The 21,000-nt window shown below is 36.9% G+C and overlaps 2 protein-coding genes across 3 annotated transcripts; one reads left to right on the top strand and one right to left on the bottom strand.

The window, feature by feature from the left end:
* Positions 1-289: 289 nt before the first annotated feature.
* On the top strand, positions 290-13,646 carry LOC110837818 (integral membrane protein 2C). Its single transcript, XM_022080362.2, has 7 exons — positions 290-467; positions 6,829-7,008; positions 9,683-9,808; positions 10,615-10,767; positions 10,859-10,973; positions 11,052-11,198; positions 13,034-13,646. Exons 1-7 carry the CDS (start codon positions 381-383, stop codon positions 13,159-13,161), a joined length of 936 nt encoding a protein of 311 aa, XP_021936054.1. The 5' UTR covers positions 290-380; the 3' UTR covers positions 13,162-13,646.
* Positions 13,420-20,952, bottom strand: LOC110837817 (uncharacterized). 2 transcript variants are annotated; one of them, XM_022080361.1, is made up of 6 exons: positions 20,800-20,952; positions 19,569-19,651; positions 19,353-19,472; positions 16,986-17,440; positions 15,387-15,580; positions 13,420-13,731 (listed from the first exon to the last, which is right to left on the bottom strand). In XM_022080361.1, exons 2-6 carry the CDS (start codon positions 19,640-19,642, stop codon positions 13,639-13,641), a joined length of 936 nt encoding a protein of 311 aa, XP_021936053.1. In that variant the 5' UTR covers positions 19,643-19,651; positions 20,800-20,952; the 3' UTR covers positions 13,420-13,638. The 2 variants fall into 2 exon arrangements, with proteins under 2 accessions (XP_021936053.1, XP_021936052.1); XM_022080360.2 differs by lacking the exon at positions 20,800-20,952 and adding an exon at positions 20,545-20,763.
* Between the last annotated feature and the right edge of the window lie 48 nt (positions 20,953-21,000).

The following is a 21,000-nucleotide window of genomic DNA, read 5'->3' as shown; positions in this document are numbered from 1 at the left end:
CAACAGTTTGGGTTAAAATTCAGGACATTATTCATTGTCTGCTGTTTGTCATAACATGGCGTTTCGGAGACTGGATCTGTCTTGTGTACTTGTTCCATATCATATTCTGTAGTTCGGTGATTTTATTTTTTGGATAAGAAGTTTTAAAATTACAATTCTAATACTTGTGTAGGGGTGTTTTGATTCCTTCTGCATGTTATCAAATTTCTCTAATGCCAATAGTTCTGTAATTTGTGTTTATTTCGGCGATTAAACGTAGACCCACTCATGTGACCTACTGCAGCGCTGAGTTGATAACGGGATTGAGAGGAACCATAATCCATTGATTTGTGCAGTCGTTCTGTTGTGAAGGATATAGTTGTCCACTATAGTTTGTTAAAATGACAATTATAACGAAACCTATTACAGATAAGAAGTCAGATACATTAGATGAACCACTGGTGGACAATGAACAAGTTGAAGACTTGGTAGGTATAGAATAGATATGAATTCCTAGAGACATTTTGGAGGAAACACCCGTCTTTTTGGTAATGTTGCAAAAGATAAAAATGGCAACGTTCAGGTATGTCATTTGCAGTTTTAGCGTAAGAAAGACTAGTTTCTTGTAAGAAATTAAATCAAATTTCATATGTTGATTTAAAAGTATAATTTCCTGAATGTTCCGCTTTGTTCGCGATATGGTAAACAAATTTATCAACAAGTAAAGTGTAGGATTTTTTTTTCATGGCTGTGAGTCTGAAGATGGCTGTCTTTTGGGATGTTGCGCTGTTTCTTGGTAGAAGTTTACTGACCTTTCGGAGGTCCGTGCTGCCCAAGAAGACAGCCATCTTCAAGTAAAGTGTAGCTCCCAGTAACCGGATCAAAGGCATTCAGGGCCCAGTGAAGAAATCTAATTGTCTTATGATTTTTCAGCATTATTCCCATATTCGCCATGCACTGTAATAATTTAAATCAATTTGAGTATTTATCAATTACAGTAGGCAGTCATTATATGCTTAGTAAAATTCATTACCTGCAGTTTTCATTCAGGACAGTGAAGAATAAGAAGTAAAGTAAATTAAAGCTGTTCTGCTTTATGTCATGTAGGTGCTTAGGGGGCAGGAGGTATAGCTCCTACTCATTCTTAATTTCATCACTAGGCAGGGGTGAGTGGTCATCATCACACCTGAACCACACTTTATTCTTGGGAAAGGACCCACGTACCCATTAGATAGGGGGATGGGTGGGCCTCAGAGCCAATCTGGAAGAAAGGACAATATGCTAGTCCATTTTTATTTATTTTCCTCCATTATTGTGTTTCTGCTTGGTGAGGTATAGTCTGGTGTGGTGAGAGTAGAGATCCAGTGAGTTCTGGTAGGTAAGAAATCAGTTTTGAACACATCTAAAGTCTAAAATATTACCCGAAGGTGATTGCATTTTACACTGTTATGTAGTATTTCCAAGTGAAAGTCTTAAGTATTTTCTTTCAGGATATAATGTAGCTGCATTACTTTTTTCACTTACAGGACACTGTTGATAATGTGATTGATGTAGTTAGGATTTGTAAAAGAAGGGGAGTAAGGGGGGGACAGTTTGATGCCGGCTCCAGAAATAGACTGTTGTGGAGTGATTTATTGGAAACCAATGATCAGTATGAAAACAGGGAGATCAACACACTAGTAGAGGATTTGTGAATGTAGTTTGTTAAGTGTCTAATAGATTTACAAAGCTCTAATTTAACTTGTTATTTTATATGTTGTGAAACTTGGTCTCTCATATAACCCTTAATATGCATGAGACCCATATGGTGGAGTTTTAAATCCTAGTATCCCATCTTACAACAGACCCACACACCAGGCTTTATGTGTTTTGGACAGTAGAACACATTGCAGGATACATCGATTTTTACGTACCTGTTTGGTGAGGTTTTTTGTGGCTTTGAAACCTGCCAGCACTTTACATCACAGTTTGTATTTTTTGTGGTATGTTTTGAAACACACTCCATATCACAGTCCCACATAACACTTTTTACATTTTATGCGTATTCTCTTTTGTATTCATGAAGTGAAACAGGTGCAGTAGTAGTAGGAATTATTGGCTAATAATTGCTGAAATTACCTCAAACAAAGTATCTTTTCTCTCTGTGGTAGCTGGTCTTCCATTGGAAGACAGGGACAAGATAAACTCTCAGCATTATCAGTCAAGTTTCACATGAGGGCTACTTGGAAATATATATGTTATTTTGACACCACATGATGTCAGGATGAGGAAGCTGTTCACAATAGTCATGTTTAACAGGTGGAAAAATATGTTGTTTTTTCCCCACTTTTATATCTGCCATTCATTTGAGTTGCTATTGGTAATTCTGTCACCTTTATTAACATAACTTGTATGCTGGTTTTGTCTTGAAAAGTTTATGGCTTCAAAGCATTCCCATGTTTGTCATAGAAGTTGCCTTCTGTTTCTGGTGGATTGTGCATATTTCTTAGTACATACACATCATATTTATCTTTCCAGACGATTGTTGTCAAGTCACCTCATGTCCTGGACCAATTATCACCATGTTTCATTTGTTTTGGTAGCGGCAGGTCAAGTGGCATTCCCTTTCTCTTGGGTCGTACTGTTCTGCAACAGCTGATTTTCTGTGTAGTCAGACTGTCAAATAAGTCAGGAGAGGAAATGAGGTCCATGTACAGGTTATGTCCCATGTTCTCGTACTTTTTTGTCCAGCACTTTACTATAGTGTGTGTTGCCATGTCTGTGGTTACTTGCATCCTGGATTTCCCTAAATAGACCTCCATGTCATATATGTGACCAATCTTGTGTTATAATTTGTAAATTTTGGTTCCAGAATGTTTGTTTTTTGGGATATATTATCTGAAATTCACGGTTTGAAAAGTACTGTAATTTCATCCACAGTAAGATTTTCAGAAAGAGCGTAATATTGTGAGTAGGCATCATTTAAGAAGAGGAAAAGAAAAGAAAAAGTTGTCAGTGGAACCACGGTTCCGGAGAATTTGACGTAAATACGTCTATACGGAAAGGAAGTTTATATATTGGCTTTATTCTAAATATTTTCTGTATACATGCTTTACAATTGAGATAAGTTTGATTAAGACATTGCTTAATCAGCTTGAATTAGTTACGCTTAAAATGGGTCTGTGGTAGCTGAATGTAATGTAATGTAAGGTAAGGTAATGTAATGAAATGTTTTATAGGTAACAACAATGCCGAGTAAACAGATGATGTTTCCTAGGTAACAAAAATGCCGAGTAAATAGATGTTCCTTAGGTAACCATTGTTGTTTATTTGTTGGTAAACCATTGTTACACTTTTTCGTTTCACTTTTTTGCCAAATGACCCTTCCTTATAGACGTATTTACGTCAAAAAACCCTTCCTTTCCATAGTGATAGCTTGGATCTCTTTTGTCAGTAGTGTTGTCATTTTTTAAAAGTGCAATAATTGAATAATATAAAAGGACTTGTCATGCTTCATTGTGCAAAAAAAGGTGTAAGGAACTGTTGAATCATCGACCAAACTGTTTTATATGTCGTTTCTATTTTACTACTAATTACCAACACCAGAAACATTTCAGATTCAGTAATGTAAAGTAGTGTAGAAAGTCCATCATCAAATGTGTGTAAGTGTTGGTGGTAACATCTGTTGGTCCCCACAAGCAGAATGATAACAGATGCATACATGAAAATGCTGTATGCATTTGAGTCCTTGCTAGTTTGGTTTGCCACATTCTAACTTTTGCGAGGTGTTTCAACAGTGAACTGATGGACACTGTTATTTGAACTGTTTGTCAGTTGTCCCAACTTGGACACCCCTTCAAATGCAAGTGGGGTTAATGTCATCATTCTCGTCACATATTTTGTCTGGGGCACCTCATGGGATGCCATTCTTGGTGGAAATAGGGATTGTTCTGTCAGGTCATCTTTTGTCAGAGTCTTTGTCATATTCCCACACAGTCAGTCTTTCATATCCGGGCTTGTGGATGTCGTGCCTTGACCTCTCAGCTGTGCAGTCATGAATGAGGGAAGTGGAATGAAAGAATTCTTATCTGAACACACCACAGTATAAAGTTATTTTTAGACTGCATTTTCCTCTTGACTCTAAACAGTGCATACAGGCTTAGGTGTTTCAAAGTCTCAAGTGAACTCTGTTACAATGGAGGGTGTGGAATAACATTTATTTCCAGTATAGAAACAAAGCTTCTTGTTTAATATAAAATGAATTGTTGTGATCTCTGACACCAGTTTGAGTCACAACTGATTCTTTGAAGCAGCTTTCTTGTTCATGTGGCACGTGTGCTAAAGGGGTTTTATTCTAGGTATGGAACTGTATGCCTTATGCCATTTTTGCTTTTGTGATTACAAAGTGCTTGTGGTTGTTATTGATAAAATAATGTTCTGTAATCATAACCAGGGACAAAGGTTGTATTTATTTTGCTCTGAATGTTGAACATGTACAGTTGCCTTCAAGACTTTTTGCCACTCTAAATATTGGATTAAATTTGTAGAATAATCAAGGAAGAATTACAGAAATAATCTAAATAACTGAAAATAAATGTGTATGTAAAGACTGAATATTCATAGTCTATGTGCTCGTACAGGAAAATGTGTTGGTTGTCAATAATAAGTTTTTGTTTTGAGTTTATAGTTTAAAAACACAATAAATACACAGTGTATTGTAACATTCAGCACTTTGAGTTGAAACAGATCCATCCATTACACAAAATTGTACTATTTATAAATAAAAAATGTTATATAATAATTTATTTTAACAAAACTTAGAGCATAGATCAGTGTTAAAATAAAATACTGTTTGAAGAATTTTTATTCATAAATTGCACATTTTTGTGCAATGGATGGGTCCATTTACAACACATTCAGATGCATTTTTCCTATTTTTAAGAATAATTTTGGTTAATTACTATTTCATGTTGGCCTGATGATACTTTTTTATCGAAATATGTTGTTATTATTATTATTAATGAAGTGAATGTTTTATGATTTTACTATTAGTTTTGTGTAATGGTAGCAATAAATAATATGTTGTTTAAAGAACATCATTGAAATGATTTTTATAAGATTCATAATTTGTCAATTGAATAAATTTTTTTGATATTATCCATCGTCTAGTAAATATAAAACGTAAAATGACGTTTCGGAGATGGGACTCTATCTCCGTGTTCAGGTTCCTACACAGTTGGGCTCACTAGATAGAGCTAATCCCCATCTCCGGAGATAGGGATTAGCTCTATCTAGTGGGCCCAACTGTGTAGGAACCTGAAGACGGAGATAGAGTCCCATCTCCAAAACGTCGTTTTACGTTTTATATTTACTAGACGATGGATAATATCAAAAAATTTTATTCAATTGACTCTTCACCATCGTCAAGAAGTTTTAGATTTGATATTCATAATTTGTGCTCCTCACAAATATTATTCAAATCAAGAATAAGATTGACAGGGTAAGAAGTGTGCATGGGGGAGATGGAGATGAACTTCTCACAAGTGTGGAATACCTAGACATGGTGGAGCTTGGGCTATGGACCTAGGTGAGAGAAGGATTTCCTGGTTGTTCAATCTACTACCAGTATGGCGCACTGCCCCATTTTCACTTGGAATAAGCAGCTGCCTAGAAGTTGGATAGGATGTTTTGACCAGTTTCTTGATCATCACTGTCATCAGAACTTTTACCGATACATTTTTTGTTTGGAATTTTGTAATTAATAATGTTTATGAACCCTGATATCACAGATGACAAAAGTTGTTGAGATGAATATGATATGTGATATTGAAGTTAAAGCTGCAGTGCTGTAGCACCCATGGAATACATTTCAGTATGTCTTTTCATTGAAATGTAACAGCACTTGTTACAAGTGTGTTCCATTACATTTAATAATTTGCTTCATTCTAACTTTTCTCTCAGTAAATGTTACCAAATGACCATCCTCATACATTTTGAAAAATATTATGTCTGAACATGAAGAAATAATAGCTTGTAACTTCAATAGTACAACTGCAAATATCTATTTATATATAGTGTAAATTATTCAGGACAGTAAGTAAAGTAAAGCTGTCCCACTATACACCATGAAGATGCTTGGGGGAGAGGAGGTGTAGCTCCTACTCATATTTAACCTCGGCATTGGATGCCCCGGTCTTGCATTACCCCAGGAAAGGACCCTGGTACCCATTGGATAGACTGGGTGGGTCCCAGAGCCAGTCTGGATGCAGAGGCTAGGGGAAAACTGCTCTGCCCCCATTGGGGATTGAACCCCAGTCATTCAGTCTGTAGTCAGTCACTATACTGACTGAGCTACCCTGATTAACGGTCAAGACAGTGTATATGCAAAAGGGGCTCATGTAACATCACTGCATTGTAAAGATTTTAGCTATAATATCCTCTATCCATTGCACAGGTAATTTTCCTTAAAAATGCATATTTGTCATGTGGATGATGTCACTTCTTCAAGTTCAGTAATAGAACATGGACAGTGTCTGTCTACAGCAAAGTAAACTGATTTTCTCATGATGTGCAATTTACTGTTGTATTAGGTCTGATCATTTTTATGAGACGTTTATTTTAAAATATCTTTTGATACCAAATGGTAATCATATAAAACAACAGACAACTAAGACAGTAATGACATTATTCACCTTCTGGGTTAAAACACCAGGTGGGCTTGGTAGATACCAACATTTTGGTGGAACATACTTCTTCCATCTTTAAGGCTGAATTTATCCATAGGTCAACATTGTCACTGCTGTGAGAATATTATATCTCAACATAAGATAGCAGTGTTTGAAAGGAACTGTGATTGCTTGAATGTTTCAGCCACCTAAGGTGGATCTGGAGGCAGGCACTCAGTTACGACCACAGTATTTTGTTCTGAAGGCTCGTGCACGTCGAGTCTCCATAGCCACAACTGTTTGTATTTTCCTTACTGCCCTGTTGGTGATGAGTGTTGGCATCATTGGCGGTGCGTATCTGTATCGGCAGTTTGCCAGGTCACAGGTAAGCAGGCATGTCTGCCATCACTTTTTGTAACATGGCACTTTGTTATTCTTGTCATGTCTGTTACAGAACTCTGCTTTGTCTAGACAGCTGTTGATGAGATGTACATTACAACTTTGTTCTTACAACGAACCTTCAACACTGAGATGTAATATACTTAATCTGTACTAAAGGTTGTGAAGGATCTTACATTTTGTAGTGGTAGTACGTACTCATTATCACAGCTGCAATGTAGGAATTATTGATTGTAGATGATTCCAATGAATGAGGGTAGAATGGCTCCAGCTCATTGTTCTTGCTTTGGTAACAAAGATACATTTTACTCTGTTTAGGTCTTACATCTGAATATTCTTGTTAGTACTCTGCCTAAAGATATAAAATTGGATGTTTTAAACCTTTATTTTTGCGTTTGTCAGCGTAAGGGCATATAGCACATGTGCCTGGGACTAGGGAGTACAGAAACAAATGAGAATATAATGAACAGCATCAAATACTGCCCTTGCCAAGTGATGGGTTTGGAAGCAAGTTACTGACAGAGAGGAAGGGTGTTTGAAAGCAAAGAGTAAGGAAATTGACACAGAAAGCTAAAAGAAGCATATAAAGTAGTATAAGGAAGGAAGGAATGTCGCAGATGCAAGCTCTTTAACCCTAGTAATCAGTTTTGAGATAAGAGAGTGTGACAGCCTTGTATGTCGCCAGGAACTAGAGAATGAAAAAATAACATGGGAATTTTCTATGATGACATTCAGTATAGTTGGGGTTTAGGTATTGAATATGAGTGCATGGGCAGGTTTGGAAAAGAAACTTGATTTTCAAGTGCCTAGCACGTCAAACCATTTTCCCAGAATATCTGAAAATTTGTTGATCTTGAAGTTCCCATCCTGTCCTCCCCAGTAATTAAAGTTGCCTCTGGTGATACATACTTCCATGAATAAAGTTATATGTCTTCCAGATTTATGTTATTTCATTAGAAGCACTTTGTTCTCACTCTAATGAGATGGGACCCTAGGTGTTTTCTTAAACCATAACAACATATATTTTCTAGCATTATCTGGTGTTTAATCTCTGCTCTTACATCATTTGTTTCAGAAATGAGAACCCAGGTAACAAATAAGTAAAAAAACTTTAATTAATAATGATCAGTAACCTTAATGCGGTGTGAAATCTCTTTACCTTTACATATCTTATGCTACTGAGTTCTACCTTCCAGCTAGTCGCTCCTCACATAGGCTTAGCACTGCTTGGTGAACAGACCTCTGTGCTACATTGTTAGAGGAGTGCTGAAAATTCCTGTTCTGCTCACTCTAGACAAGAGGGCAGTGTCTGAGCAAAGAGGCTTGGGCTTGCTTTCTTGATATGCTGTTCTTCAAACTTCACAAATTTCAAAATAATGTTTCTTTGGGACCGCACTTTCACTCTAATTTTGCAGTGTATGTGGACAGAAGGTGGTTTTAATAACTTACCTGCTAACTCTACTGGCACAACATTCTGCACCAGTGCCTGCAGACGTCTTGGACCTATCTGTGTAGCAGATTAGTCCTTCATTTCTGTCAGGATGACCTGCTTTCCAGCTCACTTCTGTAGCATCTTTTACCATGAATATTTTGTTAAATACATAGTTCATCATTGTATCAGTGTAGACAAACAAGCCTTGGTTCATATCCAAGTAAAATTCCTTTTACAACAAAGGAATTTAGAATGTTTGTCATCGTTAGGATTGTGAAGTAGAGACAGGAAGATTAGTTTTTGTATGGAATAATGGTATAACTTACCATCACATACTCTGTTATAATGACACTGCCTATTTGCAGAGGTGGGTCAATAGGCTGGTGGTCATCTTTTTTAATCAAAGCAGGTGTTGGTAAAGTGCTCACTTAAAGGTACACACTTCAACTCAGAAGATGGAGACAGTATGTTTCTCTGAAACATGAGACACCAAAACCGAGAAGAACGGTATCATCAGGTGAGAGCCTGTTTGTAGAGCCCCATTTACCTGTTATTTTTGACTTATTAAATAGCTTCGTTGTTTTGACTCTTAGGCTGCTCAGCTGTTTCTTCCACCAAAGCAAATTATTTGGTGAATGAGAAGTCCTTGCTAGACAGTTCTGTTTATGGAATGAAAGGATGGCCTGTTGCAATCAGTTCTGCATCTGGCACTGAGTAAATGTTTCATTGCATTGCCTCAGGATGTACCTTTAGGTCATCTTTCTAAGAATCTTGGTGGTTCTCATGGGGTTCCTAAATGTGACTAGTTAGTTCTGTGTTACATGAAAGCATATGTATCTATGATCAGACAGTAAGTGCTCATGATACACATGTAGCAGGCATTCAGTAGATTTCCTACTTTATTGGTCCCTTGTGTTAAACCAGTAACCTCCTTCCTATTACCAGTCACAAGGTAGGTTTGTTTCCTCGATAAGGAATCTGTCCATATGTGGTACCTCCTGAATACATCTTGAACAAAATTTCTTGGGATATATTTGTAATTTTACCATGTAGGCTACATGTTATGCCTTAATTGAATTCCAGCATGTCCAAATTTTTTTAAGTGAAAGCACAAATTGTTGGCATTAGACAGGTTTTTAGTAGAATCCATCTACTTTGTTCTGTATTGTAATTTTATCTCATACATAATCTTGTGCTGGGGATGAACTGACACAATCTCGCTTTGCAGATGCACCGTTTCCGTGGCTGGTGCACCATTCCATATGAGGGAACCAAAGCAACAATGTACATGGATGATCAGACCAACCCCAACCAGCACCATGCGTCCCACTTTGCAGACCATGATTTGTTCAAGGTAATGTACACACTGCTTAGGTGTGTAATTTTAACAGGTATTTCCTAAGTTACCACTGACCATATGAGAAAAGTAAGAAAGGAGAAGAAAAAAGAGCATAATTACAAATTGTGATATCTCAGGCAACACAGTGTGCGCTGGCTTGAGATATGTTGTGGTCAAAGGTTGAAGATGCCATCTCTCCATTTTTTTTCTTCAAAAATCTTCCAGGTTCTGAGCTGAACTGGTTATTGTTTTACCCTTCAGTTATTTTAATGGTATACTGGTATTAAAGTTACCCCTTATGCTGCGACATACTGTATAATGTGAAATTTGACTTCAGTCCACATCAAACAGTGATCTTCCCCTTTTTCTGTGACATCTGACTTTGCTTTCTGAGCTAGGAAAACGTTTCATGTTTTGATTAATGCTTTCATTAGTTTTAAGTGGTTATAACATTATAAAGAAGTCTTTTGTAACACTGAGTATTTGATTGGTCCGTTGGTAATTTTTACTCATACACATAATAATTTGACCCTTGTAATGAATTGAAATCTTTTCCTTAAAATTATATTCTTTTAGCAGAGAAGTGAAAGAATAAGGGTTAAAAGTATCTTTACCATCCTAATGTAGTAGAATCTAATAATATTTAAATGTAAATATCTGAAAAGATTAAACTTCTGTGCTAGTGCTTCACAGTGGTAGCATAAATGAAATAGACAAAGGAGTAAGATAAATATGCTATTAGATATAGTTTACCTAAAAAAAAAATACCAGTTTTCTGACAAAGCTGAAGTTAATATCAATGAGTTTGACTTTGTTTCCAGAGCCTGACAAAATCCTCCCAAGATGAAGATAAAAGTAATGGATTTTTTCAAGAAGAGTTTGAAATTGATTTGGAAAATGAGAAGTATGAGAAGATCAACGTGCCTGACTTCCGGGATGGCCAAAGAGGACGTTTCATTCATGATTTCAGTTCGGTACGTATGTTATTGGGGCTGTAACAAGGAATTCCAGACTTTTATACATAACACATATTTTGGGAAGTGATCCTGATACTTGTGTTTGCAGAACAAGACTGGAATCATCGATATGGATGGACATCGATGCTTTGTGATGCCTTTGAATCGCCAGCGAGTGCTACTCCCAAGATCTATGTTTGACCTCATCAGGAAATTGTGGGATGGTATGTGCATTGTGTAAAGAACCACACACTACTGGCTGCACACGATGCATTGTCACAGCATGGTTCTGTGTGTTTCAGGTTCCTATGAGGTGGACACTGATGTGGTGAGGGAAACTATGCGTGTGGTGACACCTCCTATTACTGACTTTGAGAACGTGGGCTACTACATCTCTCGTGAGTGCAGTGGATTCCCTACATATATGTTGGAGAAGGTTACAACCTCTGGTGAGTAACAGGTTTTAAGTTGGTGATGGTGATGAGGAACAAGTACTCTGAAATTCAAATCCAAAAAATATTTATTTCAAGTCTAGTTCTTAGTGGGAACAACAATAACAAATCAAAATGATACTCATGTGGAAGTTAGGAGACTAAATTCTGGAAATGCGTGCTACTTCCCAGTTCAAAATATTTTGTCTTCCCGTCTGATTTCTAGGAACCTGAAAATTAAAGTATACAAAACAATAATTTTGCCTGTTGTTTTGTATGGGTGGGAAACATGGTTTCTCACTCAGAGGGAGGAACACAGATTGCAGGTGTTTGAGAATAGGATGTTGAGGAGGATATTTGGACCTAATAGAGAAGACGATGGAGCATGGCGAAAACTGCATAATGATGAGCTTAAAAATCTGTACTCCTCCCCCAATATTGTCAGGGTGATTAGGTCGAGAAGAATGAGATGGGCAGGGCATGTAGCGCGCATGGATGGGACAAGAGGTGTGCACCAGGTATTGGTTGGGAAGCCTGAGGGGAAGAGACCGCTGGGGAGACCTAGATGTAGATGGGAGGATAATGTCGGGTGGGATCTATGGGATATAGGAGTTTGAGACTGGATTTTGTTGGCCCAGGTCAGGGTCTGGTAGAGGGCTTTGGTTAATTCGGTGATGAACCTTCTGGTTCGGTAAGCCATCTAGTTAGTTAGTTAGTGGGGAAACTAAAGCATATGTTTGGTAGAAAGTGAAGTTACATTTCAGATCAGATGGTAGTTCAAGAATGACCTCAAGTCTTCTGGTTCATCTCGTTTCCAGTGGTTCATTGTCTTTTACAGCTACGTTTCATCGAGTTCGGCAGTAAAAGTGAAGTCATTCTTTTATGCGCATAATATTAGTGAACGTGACGAGGAAAACATTTTGAACGTGGAAAGGGCTCTGTTTGGCCCAAAACGTAAAGTTTCGACAAACCGGTTGTCCATTAAAGACTTTTTTGATAAAAAGAAGTAACTTTGAAACAAATTTTGTGTATACCAAAGAGAAAAATTAACTTTTTTTATTTTTAATGCTTTCCCGCAACTATCGTTTTCCTGTATTCGTTTTTATTTGCCGCCCCCTCCAAAAATGATGTATCGAGGTTTCACTGTATATGCATGATATGGCACCTGTATTCCATAATACAGGGTGGGTGGGAAGTAAGTAGGCATTGAGAAATGGTTATAACCTCGTATATTTCTATATTATAACAATTTCTTAATGCCTACTTACTTCCCACCCACCCTGTACATTTCACCTTTTCAGTCTTGTTATATTGTGAATGTGGTATGGCACATGCATATCTGTAAGGAAGCCTGCAAGGTCAGCATTATTCCTACAAACCCTTACACCTATTCCAACTGAGTGTATCTGTTGAGTGATCAGCACCCCTGCATCTTTGCCTTTGTATAAAGGTTTGTTTGTAGGATCAGCCCCTCACAGCTGGCCCCCACCTCATACCCACCTTGTAAACGGCAACTGCAGCGTTTACCAAAACACTAGTTAGTACCAAACATTCGATGGTGCTCTCACCCAGAAGCTGGAGTTATACAGGAACAGTGAAGTTGGAAAAAATTATATAATGTGACAGAATTTTACTCTTAAGTTGTACCTTTTTGAAGTACTCAGATGCAAAGTCAGTAGATTGTTTAGTCACCAGTGGCAGGTAATAATTATGGAAAGCTGTCGGAAGGTTACACAACTAAGGGGTTACCTATATGCAGTTCATTTGGGGTGAGTGTAATATTGGTGCCATTCACTGTGGGTTCCTGAAATTGTATGAGGTAATTGTGGTTGAAAAATGTGTTTGTATTTCAGTATTCAAGAGGAGTGCAGAAGAGGACAACAAATTGTTTGCAGTGTATGCAGGGGACAAAATTCTTCAGTTTAATATTGTCAATGTGAAAGAGGCTATTGCTTCGGAAGCAGTGCAGTCCAGCCCTTAGGCATTGAAGTATGTTACACATTATATATAAATAAGAAAATTTGTATAATTGCTAATATGCTTCCAGATTTATGTATGTTCATTTGTTTCCTTCTAAGGTAGGGTCAAGCATAGACCAAAGACTGATTCGATGCCAGGGTTTTATGTGTGGCTTAAAAGAATTGTGGTATTATCTTATTTGTTTAAATTAGATTGCAACTAGTGACAGGAATTATGTTAGGGATTGAGTATTACAACTTCAATAAGATGCACTCCCACCTTTTATGATATTGTAGCTGTATTTGTTTTGGTAATAACAAAGCATGACCAAGGAAAGTAGAAGATAGTAGCCATCTGAGGTGTTCCCAGTTGGATGTTCATTTGTTTCTTGATGTATACATATCTGTAAAGTTGGAACTAAGTAATCAGAGAATGAAATGTGAGTTTGTGTTATTGAAATGTGAGTTTATGTTATTCAACATTATTATAAATAAAACATTTATGCTAGTGGTTCTCCATTGATAGCCTTCTGACGCAGATGGAACAGCTTCTTGACCCATCTGTCCAGCTTCGTCTGTGGGTCCTGGGTCAGCTGAAAGAAATTGGGTGATAATATTAAAATAGGTATTGCAAAAATAAGTTATGAACCAGTTCAGACTAGGGCTTCTGTAATAGATATGATCTTTCTCCTCACACTATGTGAACAATCCACTTCCTACCATTCCTCACTTACAGCCCCTGAAGATGGAGGCAGTATATTCGCCCAGAATATTAGCATATAGCCAAAATACTACAAAGTGCAAGAATCCAGAAAACCACAAATCCAGTGAAGATGCCCTTAGTGCCTACTTTAGAACAAAACTCTTGTTGGGAAACTCAAATTAATGTTCCCATGAGATTGACAAATACAGTACATGCTCTGAATTCTGTTATCGGTCATGGTAACCAAAATACCAAACTTATGCAGGAACATTGTATTATTATTGTTGCAAAGTGGGGAGCATGTTTGTATACAACTGCAGCTGCTACAGGTGTACTGTACAGCCTCAGATGAATGCATGAGTTAATATAGTGGTGGAATGATACTGACAAGGAAAACCAGAAAAATAAAAAAGAGCATGTCCCAGTGGTGTCACTCTGTCCACCATATTCTCACATGGACTGCTCTGGGCATAAATTCAAGTACCCACGGTGAGAAGCTGGCAGCCTGACAGCTATGGCAAGGTTTAGCCTGGATTTGGTGCAGCACACTTTGTAATGGACCTTTCACCATTAACACCATTTTAACATTTACCATCCACACAACTTTACTCTGCAGCAGGTGTTAATTACTATAAAACCTAAAGATCAATTAACTGAGAATGATTTAACATAATTTTTGGTATTACTATTTGTGTAAAAAATGAAAACCAATATTTTTCAAGGGCCTGTTATTTTAAAAGTATGAGTGATTTTGACTTTTCGTTTGAACTTCACAGGTCATTTTTCTTTGGGGAGAGAGGTTGCAAACAAAAGATCAGGTCCTAGCATTCACACGTACTATTAACATATTTTGATCATGTAGCCATCCAGAAATTTGTCTTTTAATTCTGTCAGGATGTGATGTAAAATCATGCATGGATCATCTAGTGCCAAAATTAAAATTTCACCAGTCTTCTTGCTCTGGGCTCACTATAACTCACAGCAATAGTGTGCCACTGCTTGTGGTCACATGCTTACGACGCGCGCTAAAAACAGTTTCCATTTAACTGCAGCTCGTAATCACTGTTCTGTGATAATGGGTCTTATTTGCCTTCAAGAGTATATAAGCTCAAATAACTCAAGAAGCTCTGACTGTGCTTCTGAGCCCACAAACACTGTAATCTTCTGAAACCTTTATAGTTCTAGCCTAGCATTGGGTAAAGAAAGGCACCACATTTGAGACCTAGACACAGGTAGGAGAAAAGCATTAAAATGCTCTTAAAAAAGAACATGAACTAGTTTCAACTGGTTCTAGGTAAGATCCACTGGTGGGTCTCATAAACACAGTAATGAACCCTCAGGTTATGTAAAAGGCAATTTGACTAATGCGTGACTATTAGACTCTCAAAGGAAGGTCAGTTGAAAGAGAGTGAGTTCAAAGGAAATGTGCATAAAGTGTTGGTCAGACAATGGTGGATGTGTTTCTGCACTTCTGCCATGGGTTTTGAATTCCTTCATCAGTGACATGAAGTGAATCTGTACAAAAGATTACGTGACAATACTCACACTTGTGTGGAAGATGCTTTTTGGGTCTTCTGTAACCTGTACCACTGGAGGAGGTGCATCTACAGTCAAGTCAATCACAGGTGTGTCAGACACTTGATTTGCAGTTGATTTTGAGGAAATGAAGCGCTTGGGAACAAACCCTGGATCGTTGATCTCATCTAAAATATTCGCCTGGCACACTGGAGGGATGGGATCTGCAACCAATCCATTAGACACAACCCACAACTTAGGTTTTTGAGATTAATTTCAATACTATCTTCCTTATCTCATTATTTCAACAGGATTCCCTACAAAAGTTCTGTACACATTTTTATTTCAACTCAAGCTAAATATCATATAGTGTATATTGTATAATGACCTTCATAATGCCATTTATATCAGGGAGTTGTAGGGCTGGACACTTGTCCAAGGCAATGAACTGACCTAAAGGAAGCACCAAACCAATTTTTATATTTTGCAGAAAATTTCAATACTCTTTTCTGAAACTAAAAAAGCAAAATGTGATGTTATGTGTATTTCTTCTTTAATGTTATGGTCTGTGTTTAGAATGAAACTTTCATCTGTTCTTTCATATATAAGTGGAGTTGTGAGATTACATTGCTGAAGTATTATGAACTCATTCTTGATTGCAAATGTTAGAAATTGGTAGCAGGCTTTCATCTGTTTCCTTGTCATGACATTTTGCACGTACAGTAATGATAAGTTTTTGTAAGAAAATTTGTGTTTAGGTGATATACAATAGCTCTAGAGTAAATCAAGGAAGGAAATAAGGGGCAGTGACGACCAGAAGCATGAAAAGTGCAAATCTAAATAAAATGAGGTCAGCTTGAGAGCATTCCTACTAGATTAACAAAATTTCCCACATGGACGACAAAAAGACTACTCTTCTGGCAGCGTAACAAATTACCATGCGAAAGACATCATATATTTAAACAATATTTTTGTGTAAGATGTGACTATCATATGTGAAAATACAGGCATTAAATTAATATTAAAATATTGTAACTAAAACCATAGTACAACTAGAGAAGTGTCACAAATTGAAAATGCCCAAATCTTACCCACTGCATTCATTTTTCTCACTTGTTTTGTTCAAATATGTGTGAAGTATATCATGACTCCCAGGAAAAATATATAAAAAACATTGTAATCCACAGTGGTAAGGCAAAGTGATAATATCTTTAAACACACACTTCACTTAACTATTTATTATTGTTAATATAAATCAGTGAACTGTGTAATGAAAATAAATTTAAACAAAGTTTCATATAATATTTTTTTTATAAAATCTTAATGGAATCAGAGTTTACAAGTACCCTAATAATGACAGGTGAGTTAATAAAAAATTCCTTATTATGTAATTATATTCAGTTCTCCACTTCATTCATCTCCCTTGGGGTTTAAATATCAGAGTTAAAATTTTCGTTATATATTCCTTACTGGAGGAAGAGAAGATATAGCACTTCCTGCTATAAAAGTTAAAATAAACATACAGAAGATAGTGTCTGGTTTCTATAAACTTTATCCTTCCTCTTGTAAGTAGTATTGTGTTCTGAGATACATCTAATTTAGTGGATTCAATATTGCATGGTAAATCACCTCGGTACAGTTCTTCTTTACGAGAAGATCCTCCCGTCAGTAAGCCTTGCTGCCTCAGCTGATCATCAGCTGACTGAGCTGCCTTTATTGCACGCTGCAGTTTGGCCCGTAGCTGCTCCTCGGTGCTTGGCTCCTGCTTCACTGACCCAGGAGAGCTTGACCTTCTTCTGAATGGAGAGTTAGACTTGTTCTTGGAAGCTGATCTTGAGTGAGATCTTGATCTGTACCTGCTCCTTTCTTTGGATCTAGATCGTGACCGGTATCTTGACCGAGATACTGATCTTCGTTTCGACCAGTCTCTTGATCTTGATCTTGACCTTGAATGTGTTCGCCCTGTGGATCTTGTCTCTCCTGACCTAGATCTGTCTCTGGATGACCTGTGACTGTGCCCTTTGCTACTTGAACGGGACCTCAAGCTCCGCGAGGTGTCTGAAGTCTTGGTGTGATGCCGACTGCTGTTAACAGAAATGTTTTAACAGTATTAAAACTGAATGTATGGGGAAGTATACTAGTTGTCCTGCATTCATAATATCAAGGTTTGGTTATGGTGAAGTACTTCAATTAAATTAATTGTAACCATAATTTAAAGGGTAAATGTTATTTAATGTGATGTCCACCATCTATTAGGATCAACATATAAAAGCACAACAGCAAGGAAGAATGTTTCAAACGGGTAACAAGCCATGAATGAACTGTATGACAGACATTGTGAAAATGTCACTAAGGAATCCAACATTTAAAATTATGAAGAGGAGAAGTAGCATGAAAAGAATAAAAGTAAAAAAACAATTAATATAGGCTAGGGGAATACATGTATATAGTAGACCTATCTAGAAATTGTATCATGAGATTAATTTTATTTTATTTTTTATTTTATGATGCTATCAGAAGCACAGGTTACACTGCACCAAAAGGTAACGTCATTTCTGTGACTAGCTTTTTTTTAAAGTTTTTGTACATATTACTCATCAAAATAATGCAGATTGGCATAATGCTAGGGTGATTTCTACATGCTAAAATAGTGGAAAATGCTGATATGTGGATGTGAAAAACCATTCTGAGTTACAGCCAATCTTATTCCTCCCAAATATTTCTGATGTAGCATCACACTTGTTTTCCATCTGTACCCGGAGTGGAAATTTCATAGCAAGTGTTTACAGTACCTACTTAGAAGTGACTACTGTCAAAAGATTTGCTGGTGGACCTGCCTGGCTTCCTTACCATTGCCACTGGATGCCCATAAAAGAGATCCATGTCTGTCATTAGAATGAATAAACATTAATTTTCATGAAACACTCGGCATTAATTTATTTTAATTTTAAAACCGAGATTCAATTTCACTATTTAAATAATGTTTAACACTAGACATTCTATGATTGCCATTTGCTTGACAAAGCAAATTAAATTTAGAGGGCAGAGACAATATGGATTTTTTAAACTCAATCACATACAGCACTTGTAGTGCTGGTGCTGCTGACAATAAAGTGCAGGGGTCAGTAAGTTGTTTTGGGCGAGGGCAACTATGATAATACTTCAATTCAAAATGGTGTCCATATACTTTGAGCACATTTAAAAATCATTCCTTCTCAAGAACGAGGAGCCATTAGTATATTGCATAGTCATTTATCTATATTTTTTAACCCTATCCCAAATATAAATAGCAAAGCATAAGCATTGAATGAACTCCCTCTCCATCAGCTGCATACATAAAAGTTCTCATGGGCACATAAAAACACTTCCTCTCTTTTGATTTGTGGTCTCACCATTCCAAGTGTAGAGGGAAAGCAATGAAGGTACGACATTTCAAAAAGGGAAGGAGTGTAAGTTGGAAAACAGGCTTCTCCAGATTCATACAGATTTTCTTTACTCTTCTGGTGTGCAGTGCTTACCTTTATATTTATATCAGACCTTTAAGTTATACCATGTATAGAGAAACAGAGAAAGAGATATAACATATCTGATGGAGCTGTCTATGTTAATTGTATGAATCAGTGTTGAAGTTGTTATGGAGTTGTTACATAAATTGAAAAGGAAGCCAGAAAATGTACATCATGAAGACTTAATAACTTCTAAATAATACACAAAACAGTACCCAAAACTATGCACTGAAGGTATGTATCACACATAAAGGTATAGATACATATAATTTTAACCTGGGAACTAGATGGAGGTGCAAGGAAAACATGAATCTAAATTGTTCTATCATATGGGTTCATTTGCCTTAAGCAGTACCAAAAAAAATGCAATCTGAAAACTTATGACAACTTGTCAAGCTGCAAGGAGACTGCCCCAGGACAAAAATATCATCCCAAATGCTCCAGATAGGGTGGAATACCAATGTGGAATGATCAGATATGAATTTCTTACCGGGATTTGCCATGTCTATCTCGACTTCTTGAACGATGTCCTTTGCTTCGTTTGTGCTTGTAAGATTTCCTTTTGTTGGAGTAGCAGCTGTCAGAAGTTGATCCAGAAGAACTTCTTGATCTGGTAAATTAATTTTGTATTAAACAAATCTTAGCATGTTGGACTATATCACACACACACACACACACACACACACAAACACACCCACACCCATACCTTCTTCTCATCTTGCTGCGCCGACTATGGTTATTCCCCCTACTTGAATCAGAGTCACTGGAATATTTACTCATTTGTGCAACCTACAAAAAACACAATCATGTTAGTATATCAATTTTTCAAATATTTATTTATTTAATATATTTGTTTATTTCTACCATTTCTTTCCTATATATTTAACCTGCTGCAAGAACCTCTAGTGAATGAAACCAGGACTCCTGGATATGAGCAGCAAGGACACATACTTGGAACTCTTCTCTTCCGCTTATGTATCAGTGATCTATTCCAAACTATCAATTCTTAGTCCAAGATTATACTCTACACTGATGTTAGTGGCATTATTTATCATCCTGATGATGCCTACTTTTAAAATTCTTTAATGAACGTTTTGCTGTCATGAACAAATGGTTTAAAGCCAATACACATGCATTAAATTTTGACAAAACAAACTTCAAGAAATTTGTTACTAACATCAAAACATGTATTAAGTTAAAAAGAGGTTATTTTCATGACCCGGTGCAGCTCAGTCAGTATATAGACTGACTATGGACTGGAGAAATGAGTAGGAGCTATACCATCTCTCCCCACCAAAGTGCCTGCATGGCATACAGAGGGGCAGCTTTACTTTTTTAATAGGTTACATTAATTCAAAGCAGGATGTCTTCACTACTGACTTACTTTACATTATTATTTATTCAGTCTGTAGATCAACATACAACTGGCATAGGACATGTCACAAAAATAACTATTATACCAATACAAATTCATACAGTACCCAATTAAACAGAAAGTAAACATTTACTCAAAAGCACAAAATACTGTAATAATGAACATATTATTATATGAGGGATAATTTACATTGCATTCATCAGAAACTAATATTTATAAAATAACCCTTCACACATCTCTCTTTAACAGCAATATGCTAGATTATCAGCCACATAGTTTGTCTGGTTTGTTTTGGAATGTTCTTAACTAGTGTGATGGGGTTGACTGTCATCTGGGATGTTGAAGCCTGTAGCCTGGTATAAATTCACCAACGTTTCAGCGGTGCTTACTGCTTCCATCGTCATGGCGATGAGACTGAAACATTGGTAAACCTCAAACGGGCTATACGTCGCAACATCCCGTAAGTCATACACGTCGCCATGAGAACCTGAACTCTCACCTAGTGTAATGAGGATAAAATGTAATTAGTCAGTGTTTCGGAAACATTAAAACTCCTACTAACCTTTTCCTGCACGTTATGTGTTTTACTGTCACCTGTGATCGATGTCTAATAAATTAGTAAGGATCAAATGAATTAGCAGGTGAGCCTTGCCAATCTATGTTAGTGATAAGTGGCGAGACAACATTTATAGAATAATACAATACCAACATTAATTCTTGAGACAATTAAAAAAACGCAAAGAATAGAGAAATTGTTACAAGT

This window comes from Zootermopsis nevadensis, unplaced genomic scaffold, assembly GCF_977971745.1.
Source record: "Zootermopsis nevadensis isolate Lab colony 2312 unplaced genomic scaffold, Znev_1.0 Znev_ptg000022l, whole genome shotgun sequence".
Classification (NCBI taxonomy): Eukaryota; Metazoa; Arthropoda; class Insecta; order Blattodea; family Termopsidae; genus Zootermopsis; species Zootermopsis nevadensis.
This window is presented reverse-complemented; position numbering and strand designations above follow the sequence as displayed.

What these genes read in the sequence shown, in the direction of transcription:
- LOC110837818 (XM_022080362.2), top strand. Translation starts at nt 381, where the DNA reads ATGACAATTATAACGAAACCTATTACAGATAAGAAGTCAGATACATTA. An exon ending in CAGACCATGATTTGTTCAAG is followed by an intron (nt 9,809 to 10,614) that starts GTAATGTACACA and finishes CTTTGTTTCCAG; the next exon opens with AGCCTGACAAAATCCTCCCA. An exon ending in TCATTCATGATTTCAGTTCG is followed by an intron (nt 10,768 to 10,858) that starts GTACGTATGTTA and finishes TTGTGTTTGCAG; the next exon opens with AACAAGACTGGAATCATCGA.
- LOC110837817 (XM_022080360.2), bottom strand. Translation starts at nt 20,568, where the DNA reads ATGACAGTCAACCCCATCACACTA. An exon ending in TAAAGAAGAACTGTACCGAG is followed by an intron (nt 15,581 to 16,985) that starts GTGATTTACCAT and finishes GATTGGTTGCAG; the next exon opens with ATCCCATCCCTCCAGTGTGC. An exon ending in AAAGCATCTTCCACACAAGT is followed by an intron (nt 13,732 to 15,386) that starts GTGAGTATTGTC and finishes AATTTCTTTCAG; the next exon opens with CTGACCCAGGACCCACAGAC.